Below are 12711 nucleotides of genomic sequence, written 5' to 3' on the forward strand. Positions count from 1 at the left end.
AAAATCAATGTTTTGACATAATTAAATGGCGAGAGTCATAACTGATATCACAATATGTCACAATATGACCTTATCAAGAGATGAGGGTGACAATTGAAAGTTATGTCCTAATCTAGTGTCATAAAATCAAAGGTATGACATACTGGAGAGATGAGTCATAATTAGTCAAATCAAGGGAGAGTAACTCCCACTAAAAAAATAGATTTAGAAGTTTGAGTCAGGAGATATGTCAGAAGACACAATTTGAAAAGTATTATAAAATATTTTAAAGAATTAATTCTTTTTAAAAGTCCAAGATGAGGTTCGGAAATATTAGATAATGTTTAAAAAAAAATTAATTACAAGTTTCACATCCCAATTAAGATGTAGAACTCTAATCAGGATTTAAACAAGTTGTAGGTTTAAAATCTGTTTTTTCGTTAATCAGGTCCCCTAATTAAGAGATATAATTGTAATTATGATTTGAAAAAGTTATAATTACAAGTTGTGGGTCCCAATTAAGAGATATAATTTCAATTGGGATTTTTAAAAGTCGTAATTACAAGTTGTAGATCCCAATTAAGAGATAGAATTATAATAAGATTTAAAGAAGTTGTAAATATAAGTTGTGGATTCCAATTAAGAGATATAATTGTAATTAGGATTTGAAAAAGTTATAATTACAAGTTGTGGGTCCCAATTAAGAGATATAATTTCAATTGGGATTTTTAAAAGTCGTAATTACAAGTTGTAGATCCCAATTAAGAGATAGAATTATAATAAGATTTAAAGAAGTTGTAAATATAAGTTGTGGATTCCAATTAAGAGATATAATTGAAATAAGAATTTGAAAAAGTCGTAATTACAAGTTGTGGGTACCAATTAAGAGATATAATTTTAATTGGGATTTAAAAAAGTTGTAATTACAAGTTGTAGGTCCCAATTAAGCTAAGTGGAAAACAGCTGCAACTCAGATGATGGAATGGTATTCATATAAATGACTCTGAAGTGTCAAATACATAATTGCAAAGCTTCTAAAAAGCGATATTGTATACAGAGTGCTCCAAAAATATACACTTTGAAAAACGAATATTTTGTTGCTGTTCCTTTCGTCACGAAGCGAATTCAAAACTCAAGACGATGCCAATTTGATTACTAAAAACGAAAACTAACCGACACGTCGCCTAAAACTACTTATATACACCCTATCAAATAGTAGCCTACTGTTACATCTAAAGTACCACAAATGGATGTTTCCGACGTCACTCGCACGAGCGTCCAGTCAAAGAAACGACTTGCATCATCACAGATTAATTTCCCTCCACAAACATCGAACTTCATCGTCTCGTCACCGACCGATTGGAGAATCTGGTGCAGGCTTTTTTCCAGCGGCACTGAGTGCACCACAAACCCTTGTACTCGACGCCATACACCTTGCGGCACTTGCGTCCCTCCTTTTTCGCTTTCTTGGTAGACGAGATTTTCGTAGAGTTCAGGCTGGGGTACTCTTTCTTCCACTCTTCTTTGCTGTCTTCCGAGTCGTAGTTCTTCTCCTCGCACCCAAAGCACCTGCCGTTCTTTTCGGGGCTCCTGAGGCGACAGTCGAGGCATTTTTTGAAGGTCGGTTCCGGAGAGAGGGAGTTTTCTTCGCTGCTTGAAGGCTGCGGAGATTCCAACTCGGGGATCTGGTCGTGTTTGGGACTGTCCTCGAAAGAACTCGACAGGTCCCAGGTGGACGATAGCTTCGGAAACGGGTTGAAGCTGAAGAATAAATTCGGATGGTCATTGTGAAGTAATTGTCAGAAAGAAGAATGTGATGGTGAAAGTAAAGGTTGGTCCTTAAGTGCTTGGCACTGCAGCAGGTAAGTCATTGAAGTAGATCAAGAATATTAATGGACCCAGTACCGAGCCCTGAGGAACCCCATAAGTCACATTGGTAGGAAGTTATGAGCTGTAATAGTTTTTCATAAAATACATACAGATTGCATATTTGACATGGAATGGCTTACTGGGAAGTACGCTCTAGAGATTAATTTCAATTGATTTTTGTGTTTCAAAAAGGGCTTAAAAACCACTGCTTTTTATCAGAAATATTTGTATCTGGATTCAGACAACATATTTAGATACACTTTTTCTATGTTGGCAAGATTGTGCATTTGTTATTAGTGTCAGCCGTCAATGTCCTTGATGTTTATGAACCCATTTTTGAGTTTAATTCCCTGTTTAAAATCCCTCTTCATTGTACTTATTTCATCATCCACATGAATAAGGATTTTATTTGGATCAAATGTATTTTTTTCTGAGTTGGCTACTCCGTGTTCAAGTCATCAGTATCAGCTGTGATGTTCATAAAGGCATTTTTGAGTTTTATTTGCTGTTTGAAAGTCGTTTTCATTGTACTTATTTCATCATCTACATCAATAAGGATTTTGTTTGGAGCACATGTATTTTTTCTGAGTTGGCTACTCTGTGGTTATGGCATCAGTGTCAGCTGTCATATGTCGTTGATGTTCATAAGTCCATTTTTTTGTTTTATTTGCTCTTTGAAAGTCGTTTTTACTGTATTGATTTCATCATCAATAAGGTTTTTTTGGAGCACATGTATTTTCTTCTATGTTAGCTAGTCTGTGTATTTGTCATTAGTGTCAGCTGTCATATGTCGTTGATGTTTGTTTATAAGTCCATTTTTTTTTTGTTTTATTTGCTCTTTGAAAGTCATTTTTACTGTATTGATTTCATCATCAATAAGGTTTTTTTGGAGCACATGTATTTTCTTCTATGTTAGCTAGTCTGTGTATTTGTCATTAATGTCAGCTGTCATATATCGTTGATGTTTGTAGGTCCTTTTAGGAGTTTTATTCGCTTTTAAAATTTGTTTTCATTGTACTGATTTTATCATCCACAACAATAAAGATTTTGTTTGAAGCATATATTTTTTCTGTGTTGGCTACTCTGTGTATATGCCATGAGTGTCAGTTGTCATATGTCGTTGATGTTTATAATGTCCAATTTGTGACAACTGACAATGACATTAAATACACAGAGTAGCCAACTGAGAAAAAAATACATATGGTTCAAATGAACTACTGATGGCCTCTAGTACTGTAAACACTGAAATGGGTCCTTGAACAACTTTCATTCATTCAACGATTAATTTCCTTCTAAGAATCATTAAACAATACTCACATTTCAACATCAGTTTCTTCGCAATCGACATCATGCCCATCGAAATCTGGTCTGTCCTTATAAAATGAATCAACATCTTCTTCTATTATCAGCTTCATTATTTTCCTTTCATTTTCCTCGACGCCATTCAAGTGATCATTCAGTTCCATATCACTGTCTCCGTACAAGTCGCAGAGGAGGTTTTCGTTTTTGAACAACTTCATTATATTGAAATCTTTTTTATCTTCGGGTTTTTGAACAACTGAAAGAGAAGAATCGAAGATAACGACTGAAAGGGGGCTTATCAAAGCATACTACCTGTATTTGCAGAGGGTACAATTTTTTCCAAGTCAACTTGATCATCGTCTTCAGTTTTCTTTTCCTCGCAATAGCTCTTTATTTTAGTTTCTGTATCTAGAGAAGTCGATATGAAAGCGGAGAAGGTCCTGAAGTTTTCTATACATTTTTCACAAATTAGGGGATTTTCAGTTAGGTTCAAAGTCTGAAACAATATATAAATGCACTAACACTAATAGAATTTTCGCAATAAATTTTATTTGAGACACGTTTTGCCAAACGGTAGCTTTATCAGTTGAACTGGTAGCTTTATCAGCAGTCCAACTATTGACATGGATAGTGAAACAATGTATTATTTCAGTTGATGGACAGATCAACACATATATAAATACACAACATAAACACTCTAAACTTAACATTGCTTAACATATAGCTAAACATATAGAATAGTGATCTAATCAGTTCTTCCGAAACAACTGTCTACCGGTAGCTCGTAAATTGAACTCAAATTGTGAATCATCGGAATGGTACCCAACTATGTATCTGTATAAGTGTGTGTGTGTGTGTGTATATGGTATCCTGGGTGTTCATCCATTCGTCTTTGATACTGTCACGACGTTTCGCCAATATTGCACTTGCCGTATTCATGTGCTCTGCTTGGTAGCTGAGTTGAACTTCCTGAGCCCAAACTATGATGCCTCTGGTTCCAATTTTGTCATTAGATACTTTTATTACGATGCTATAGTATAGGCAATACTATAGATAAAAAAAAGAACGTCCACGCACAGATTCCAAATATAAAATTAAGATTATTTGGGAAGTTTGGGATACTGTATTTTGTAATCTATCCAGAAACCGGATAGTTCAATTCAAACTACACTGAAAATCACTCACCAGTTCCGGAATATATATTTTAAACATGTCTTCCAACTCATTGAATTCCACAGTATCTAAAAGTGATGCGTACTCATTATTTTTTATAAGATCCACGCAAATCCGACATATTTTGAGATCCTCCTCGTACTGAGTTAATTCACAAGTGCCTTTTTCTATCCAATACACCATCTTCAGGTCTACTTTGGAGTCTTGTTGGGGAGGGGTAAAGTGCGTTAGGGTTACTTCCGTATTAACGCAGGTGGATTTGAATTGAAAGGCTTTCTGGATTTTCTGTTCGCAGGTACTGCAAATAATTGGGTTCTCGGTAGCTCGCAAACACTAAAAAACATCAGAGACATATGAAACATATCAAATTACTGAACTTATCTTTTATAAAAGGTCATTTATATAAGAAGAAATATTAGTGGACCAAGAACTATTCCTTGAGAAACTCCCCAGTTCATATCATTTAAACGTCTACTTGATTCAACAATTTGACTACATTAAGATAAATAAGATGTTGAACCATGTTTTATGTTGAGTAAACATAGATAAAAGTACATAACAGGTCAAAGCTTATTGAATGAATGATTGAAAGTACAGAAGATAGTGATAATAAAAATTAGTTTGTCAAAAAAAAGAATATGTAAATCACAAATAATATTTAACATCTAACTGAATTACCCAACAAAAATGATCTCTGTTGAACAGTTATTGGATAAAACATACTATTGTTGGATTTATGGAAAAATGACAATAGCAATGAATATAAATGACACCTCCTCTGTCTTTTGTGTTGAAACTCACCGTATTCATCAATATCGCCTCTAACATATCATGAAGTACACCTTCCAAAGGCTGATAATCATTAGTTGATATCAAACATAACCTGCAGAACATTTTCCCATGTAATTTAGCCTCATCCATTTATTTCTCCTATTTAACAAGCCTGTAATCAAGTGTATACTTAATTACTGAATATTTTTATAGTTTCCGATGAATGTTTTGAAATCTACTTTAGTATATTAATGGATCGCTTCGCAACCCCAACCGCTGAAAACGAAAACTTCCGAAAAAGTGTGGTTATGACTTCGGCTAACGCTGAGCCCGTGTGACAGTTAATTCAGAGTTTTTTGTCAACATCTAACTGAGCCCTGATTGGCTGAGCACTAAATGTACACTCCACAAGACAGATCAAAATATGTGTTTTCAAAGAGATTGAAACATATTTAATTTTAGATCAAAATCGTTTTCATTTTTCTGTAACGTTCTGCTTACATTACCAATAAAAAATGAATTATTCTTACTTAATATATAGTATCAGCGCAAATACAGACTGTACAACAACATTGATGAAAACTATGCTTGAGAAACTCAGCACTGGCATTTCGAAAAACAACCGCTAGTTATATAAATCAAGCTCAACAACTAAATAACAACAATAAGGTACAGGCAACTGACCCAAGGCAGATCCTTTGAAAAATGCACAACTTGTTACAATAGTTCCAATATGTTTAACAGATGTCGCATGAAGACGATGACACTTTCCAAACCGGCCTTTAGCGGGTTTGTTCGTTTAGCAGGTTTGTTCGTTTAGCAGGTTTGTTCGTTTGTTAATGATAATTGAAAAATGTAATAAAACATTAATTTAACGTTTTTACTGATTTCTTAGAATATTTGGTATATTGTACGCGAAAATAAAAGGGAAGAAATGAAAATTATAATAAATTCACATCATATGCAGGAAATTTAACCTCACCTCAAATAAAGCTTTATGTGTACTTCATTTCCAAGCTATGAATGACTTCTGAGATTTCTTCTATTTGAGAAGTACATATTTGATAATTTTGGCTATCTAGGGAGTCGAGAGAAACAGGAAGAACATTGCATCATTGCAAAAAACATCAATGAAGACTCAATATAACAATTTTATTTTACTTTTCAATAAAGCTATACAGATAATATTTCACAAATCGACAAAGTATTCAACCTATTTATTTGGCAATTGCCCTCATATTCACTTTGAAAAAAATACTGGTGATCGTTTTAGTTGTAACACTTATAATTCTTGAAATCTATTTTTCATTTTGATTTTCTTTTGAACAACTTATCAATTAGGTTACGCACAGCGCCATCTGCCTGCGAATAGATCCAGCAATAATGTCTAGAGTTCCGTACAGCGCCATCTGCCGGCGAATAGATCAAGCAGTAATGTATTTTTTGAAAAAAATGAGGCATTACTAAACTTTTTCAACAGACCTTATGTATCAGGGATATTATGTGGTTAATATACAGATGTTGAACAAATAGTCCTGCGATTTGAAACTTTTTATCAGAACACTCAGAACAATAAGAGATTCATTGCATTTTATTATAAAACAGAAAAATACGATTGATATATCAGTCCAAACGAAGTTGCAGCGAAGTACAAAAAACAACACCACCACGTTGAAAAACCGAAGAGGCCTCTATAGACGTCTTTTGTGAAAATCTGAAAAAAAAATGTATAGTAAATATATTGTCTTGATGATTCAAAACTTAGACAAAACTTCGTATGAAAGTACTCGCTATATTTTTGAGAAGGCAAACAAAACAAAAATGGTTTTGAAAAATATTTGTGTGATGTCCTTTTGCGGTTTTCTATTAGAGAACACACACATTATTTTTTAGATGAAGAACATTGACCGACTGATGCCAGAAGGGTTGAGAAAATAGCGGGAAAAAAATTGATGCAACAACAGATAACAGATACTGAACGAAAAAATATCAAGGATTCTTCTACAGTGAGAATAAATATTCCCCCCTTCTCAACTTTTGAACGGGAGTAGATATCAAGGTCAGACAAAATTTACGTAAAAAAGTAGCATTTTTAGTACTTTTTGATAAGCCAATGGTGTTGCATCAATCGTCGTCGAGATGGCGCCACCAACGGAAAGATTGTGTTATGATTACTCCTTTGAAAGGTATTTCAATTCTCTATCCAATCAGTTCCTGAGTAATTAGCGATTTTATAGTCGTTTTAAGAATCTGCCAACAAACTATAAATATGTTTCCAAAAGAAATTATTAAAAGCTCACTGCAGTCGATTCCAATGAAAATTCAAGTTTACGTTGTTGAAAATTGTATCAATACTGGTAGCGCCATCTAGATATCAAAAAAGGAGTGTCTTTCAAATAAAAAGATAGTTCTCTTTATCAAACTTGTTTTTGTACAAATGAATAATTTCAATTTGAATAAAGTTTGTCGTTGCTGACACTTTGAAGAAGAAAGTATCATTTTTAACATACATTCCTTGAACATTCAAGATTTACTCTCCGACAATAATCAAGTATGTTTACAAATTTTTTCCAACTCTACGAAATGTTCCTGAGGCTATATCGTCGCAAGCACCTATTCTTCTACCCACGATTTCTGAAATGAATTGCCGTTGTGTATCGTACACTTTGGATGTCACGTATTCAATCAAAAACATCTAGAAGCATCATGTAAGGTGATCTAGTAGGCCCTTCTGAAGTAACACGTTTGCCTGTCTTCCGGCTTTGAAAACTGTCGAACCCGGAAGAGTTTTCAACAAATATGACAATTTTATTCACTTTGTCAACATTTTCATTGGTTGCTGATGTGCTGGAGCGTCCAAGGCGATAGTCGTCACATCTTCACGACCTTCTGTGAGAAGCTTGAACTGCTTGTAAACATTTTTCTGATTCAGACTACAATCACCGTATGCAACACCTACACCTTATTTCATGAACACACCTTGTATAGGTAACCGTGATCCCTAGGAATGGCCTGCTGCATTACCTGATATGACACCCTCAGATATCTCTGAGGATACGTTACACAACCACTGTTCACTCCAGAGCTCATGGTGTACTCTTTCAAGTACATTTTGTCTGACCCTGATATCTTGCTCGGTTCGAAAGTTATTTAATCTCCTAAACACATATACTCACCATTTTTAGACTCTCGAAAGTAAAATGAAATTCAGCTGCAGTTTGAGTAATGGTTTGTGCTTCTTCAGAATCGGCGAATGGCTCCAAAATAGGTCTAGTATCCCCGGCACTCAAGGGACATTCGTCGTCATTGACAGTATTCGCAAAAACAAAGTCGCCCCAGCTGAATTCTCCGAGAGTTTTGTACATCAACGTCATGTAGAAGCAAATGACAACGGGCGCTACGTATTGCAACGTTACTACGCAGAGATAGTAAAATACCGATGCTATCTATAAAAAAAATAGGGGTTGAAAGAAGGTATTTGTTTGTATTCAGACTTTTTTTGAATTCGGTATGTTTCACAATAGATCTGGAATAAGTTTTTTGGTTTTCACTTATGGGGTTATTCAAATTCAAGGTTGAATCAAGTTTCAATTGTAGATTTCTTCCAAAAATCAATGCCATGAAACAGGGGTCTCAGAATAGAGCCTTGCAACCCTCCTAATTCGTCTCAATAGAAATTTATGTCTCACACAGGTTCACTTTCCAAGATCTAAGATTATTGAAGTCAAAGAAGAAACATACAAGATTGACAGCCAATTTTATGGATGCACATAGTTCTCTTTATTTTTCCAAAGTCTAAACTCTCTCGATTTATTCAATACGCTAGAGGAAAAGCTATGAATGGCTCAGATCAATGTTTCTATGGAGCATATGCGAAAGCAAACGGTAAAAAAAGTTATATTATACCTGCTTTTGCAATTCAATATTCGTTATTCTACCAGCCTCCTTTTTTTGTTTCTCCAACCGATGATACGCCATATCAAGATATGCTTGCAAGTACCACGGCATCAAAATCATTTTGAGAAACATTGTCGCGACTATTGCAATCAGACGAATCGATTCGAATGTTCTCTCTGTTAGTCTGCAACACAAAGGAGAACAATTGACTAAAAAAAATTAGACGCATTGAATCACATTATTAGTATACTCACAGCGGTTCAGATCTGCCAGAAAAAATTCTGACAGTCAAATAATCCCTTGAAATCGGTTTGATCCAGAGAAGCACCAGGATGAATGGAAGAGCGAAAGTTGCATTCAAAAGTAATTGTTTAGTCTTATTCTCTCTGAAATATCTGGAAAATAGAACTCTTGAATACTTCAATTTTCAATTGAAACTCAATAATTACAGTTCAAATTCCGAATTTCCACTTTATATAAGTTGGTATTTGAACTAATCCCTCACAATTCTGAATTGAAAGTTGGAATTCTGGTCCAGAACTTGAACTTCTTACCCATAACTTGAAATTCTGACCGAGAACTTGAAATTTTGACTCAGAACTTGAAATTCTGACCCAGGACTTGAAATTCTGACCCAGGACTTGAAATTCTAACCCATAACTTGAAATACTGATCCAGGCCTCGGAATTTTTTATCCAGAACTTGAAATTCTGATCAAGGACTTGAAATTTTTTACTCAGAACTTGAAATTCTCATCCAGGACTTGAAATTCTGACCCAGAACTTGGAATTTTTAATCCAGAACTTGAAATTCTGATCGAGGATTTGAAATTTTTTACTCAGAACTTGAAATTCTGATCCAGGACTTGAAATTATGACCCATTACTTGAAATTCTGACCCAGAACTTGGAATTTTTAATCCAGAACTTGACATTCTGATCCAGTACTTGAAATTCTAACCCATAACTTGAAATTCTGACCCAAAAATTGGAATTTTTAATCCAGAACTTGAAATTCTGACCGAGAACTTGATACAGGACTTGAAATTCTGACCCATTACTTGAAATTCTGACCCAAAACTTGGAATTTTTAATCCAGAACTTGAAATTTTAACCGAGAACTTGAAATTTTGACTCAGAACTTAAAATTCTGATACAGGACTTGAAATTCCGAACCATAACTTGAAATTCTAACCGAGAACTTGAAATTCTGACCCAAGACTTGAAATTTCAACCCATAACTTGCAATTCTGACAAAGAACTTTAAATTTTGACTCAGAACTTGAAATTCTGACCCAGGACTTGGAATTCTGACCCAGGACTTGAAATTCTAACCCATAACTTGAAATTCTGACCCAGGACTTCAAATTCCGACCCAAAACTTGGAATTCTGACCCAGAACTTGAATTATCCCGTTTAAATCCAGAATTTCGGACTTGAAACTCATGATTTCAACTTTAAAACACAGAAGTAAACAAAGTAAATTTGTAACATCCCTACTGATAAACACCAAATTTTGATTTTGAAAATGACATCTCTGAAACCTCTATAGAAATTTCGAATTTGAAATTGGAATTCGTAATTGAAACTAGAAATTTCGATTTCGAAGGGAACACCCCAAGTTTAAAATAAGAATGTTTTTGATACATTTCAAACCCTTATAAAGTGGAAATTTCAAGTGGGATTTTAATTTCGAAATTAAAAGTTTGAAGTATCGATTGAAAATAAAAGTAAATGTAGGAATTCAGATTTTATAGCAGAAATTCCTTGTTTGAAATTGGAAGCCTAAGTTTCATCCAGAAAAGTTAAAATTCAGGGTTTTATAAAAAATAATTTAAATTTTATCATATCCTCAACTCCCTCTATAAAATCATGTGAGTTAAAAGCACTGAAACTCAATTGTGAGATTGAGAAAGCTTCAATCTGTTTGGTTCAGCAATTTCATAAACAGGCGAACTCAAGTTTTTGAAAAGATCTTTGTACGATCATATAAATTAGTTTATAGTTCAGAAGAGCAGTTCACCTACCTCAGCAAATCCCAATGCATTTTTGCCATCCTCAGACCCGGGAAAGTGAACAGAGCTCCTAAAATGCCACACCAAACCGCTATGAAGAATTTTAAAACGATTTTCGATGCTGGTCCGCTGAAAGTAAATGGTATGAATTGTTGCGACTTTCTTTGAGCCACAATTGGAAACAAATGATTTTTTCCCATGATAAAATTAATCGGAACAGTTGATTTTGAATATAAAAAAAAACTGAGATGATATTTTAAAAATAATCTGTGATTTGCATCTTTCTGAGTTAGTGATTGGATGAATTGAAGAAGAGACAAATAATGACACTTCAAAATGAAATGAAATGTATTATTTTTGTATAATTCATAATTGAATCAAACTCCAATATTATTTATTCATCTTTATCATTACTTCCATTGTACGTAAAACTATTTTCCTAAACTGTTCCTAATATTCCATATTCCGTAACTCACGTGGAAGATAACCCTTGCTTTTCGAGGAAGGAGGCTGCACTTTGGTTGAAACTGGTGTAAGCACTCTCGAGTCCTACCTCAAGGTTCTTTTCGTCCACAATCATCACCATCATCGCTATCAGTAAATAAATAAATCCCATAACGATACAAGTCGACCTTTCTCCTACCGATTCTTCACCTTTGAAATACTGGAGCGTCAAGCTAAGAAGCAGTTTCCTGAGAAATCGTTAAGGACGTAATATTTTGATTTGGAAATATATACGTAATGCTTTCTGGCGCTACAGTGTTGCCACAAGGCTGTTTTAACACCTGTTTAATGTACTGAAGGTACACAGCAGTTTCCGTAAAAAGGATACATGGCAAAAAGTATCACCAACAAGGACCATATCATGCTCAAATTGATTTCACCTTTCAATGGAAACCAGCTCTGATAAAGCTGTAAATTAAAAACTCGTTTGAAAAATGATTAATTTGCAGTGTTAATTATCGTTTTAGCTACAAATTACTACATATAGTATAAATCATAAGTGGACACATAAACCGAATATTTAACATTTGCAGGCCCCACATACAAACCTCTGTCGTCACGTATACAATTAACGCGTACACAGAAAAATCAACCAGCCACTGATACTCCAAATAATATCGCAAATGAATAACATCTAAACTTGTTATTTTAACATTATCCAACTTGATATCCAACGAACGGGGAATGTGAAACGTCTCAACCGTACTCTTTCCATTTGCTTGCGTCTTGGAGTTCTTTTTCCCTTTCGATTTGTCTTTGGGAATGTTTGCCAGTTGCCTCAGTTCGCTATCGGTGGGGTAAAGGTATCGAACGAGGCCTGTGGAACACAGGAACCATCTGGCTAATGAGAAATGGGGGCCCAGCTTCTGAATCACACTGATCATAACGAGAGTTATGACCAATTGCGCCCCTAGAAGAGCCTAAAAATAACACAAATTAGAGCTCAATTGACTTCTATGTCTGGTATGCTCACCATAGCGACCCGAAATAGGCAGACAAATTGCTAATTATCTCTTAAAACTCATGGCTTTTGTAAGTAGCTGTATTTATAGAATCCAGTAACTAATTTTAAAATTGATCTAACCTTAAAGTGAGTATGACACGTCGAAAGGTTAGCTCAGTTTTCTAACTCTATTGAGAAAACTGTTGTGACGTTGTATGGATGACTTTGTATGCACCTTAACCTCAAGAAATGGAAAGTAT

The 12711-nt window shown here is 34.7% G+C and overlaps 2 protein-coding genes across 2 annotated transcripts; both read right to left on the reverse strand.

Moving 5' to 3' along the window:
* Positions 1 to 1047: 1047 nt before the first annotated feature.
* Positions 1048 to 5416, reverse strand: LOC111503161 (uncharacterized). Its single transcript, XM_023157430.2, has 5 exons — positions 5125 to 5416; positions 4336 to 4656; positions 3463 to 3646; positions 3166 to 3406; positions 1048 to 1740 (listed from the first exon to the last, which is right to left on the reverse strand). Exons 1-5 carry the CDS (start codon positions 5242 to 5244, stop codon positions 1317 to 1319), a joined length of 1290 nt encoding a protein of 429 aa, XP_023013198.2. The 5' UTR covers positions 5245 to 5416; the 3' UTR covers positions 1048 to 1316.
* A 1214-nt stretch (positions 5417 to 6630) lies between these two features.
* Positions 6631 to 12638, reverse strand: emei (transmembrane protein 161-like emei). The gene is made up of 9 exons (XM_023157323.2): positions 12482 to 12638; positions 12057 to 12428; positions 11837 to 11916; positions 11481 to 11696; positions 11017 to 11133; positions 9246 to 9386; positions 9001 to 9175; positions 8271 to 8540; positions 6631 to 6808 (listed from the first exon to the last, which is right to left on the reverse strand). The coding sequence occupies exons 1-9, from the start codon at positions 12482 to 12484 to the stop codon at positions 6689 to 6691; spliced, it is 1494 nt and encodes a 497-aa protein (XP_023013091.2). The 5' UTR covers positions 12485 to 12638; the 3' UTR covers positions 6631 to 6688.
* Positions 12639 to 12711: the final 73 nt, after the last annotated feature.

The sequence above is a fragment of the Leptinotarsa decemlineata genome, unplaced genomic scaffold (genome assembly GCF_025532065.1).
Source record: "Leptinotarsa decemlineata unplaced genomic scaffold, Ldec_3_MD MMD2_tig00026361_RagTag_RagTag, whole genome shotgun sequence".
Classification (NCBI taxonomy): Eukaryota; Metazoa; Arthropoda; class Insecta; order Coleoptera; family Chrysomelidae; genus Leptinotarsa; species Leptinotarsa decemlineata.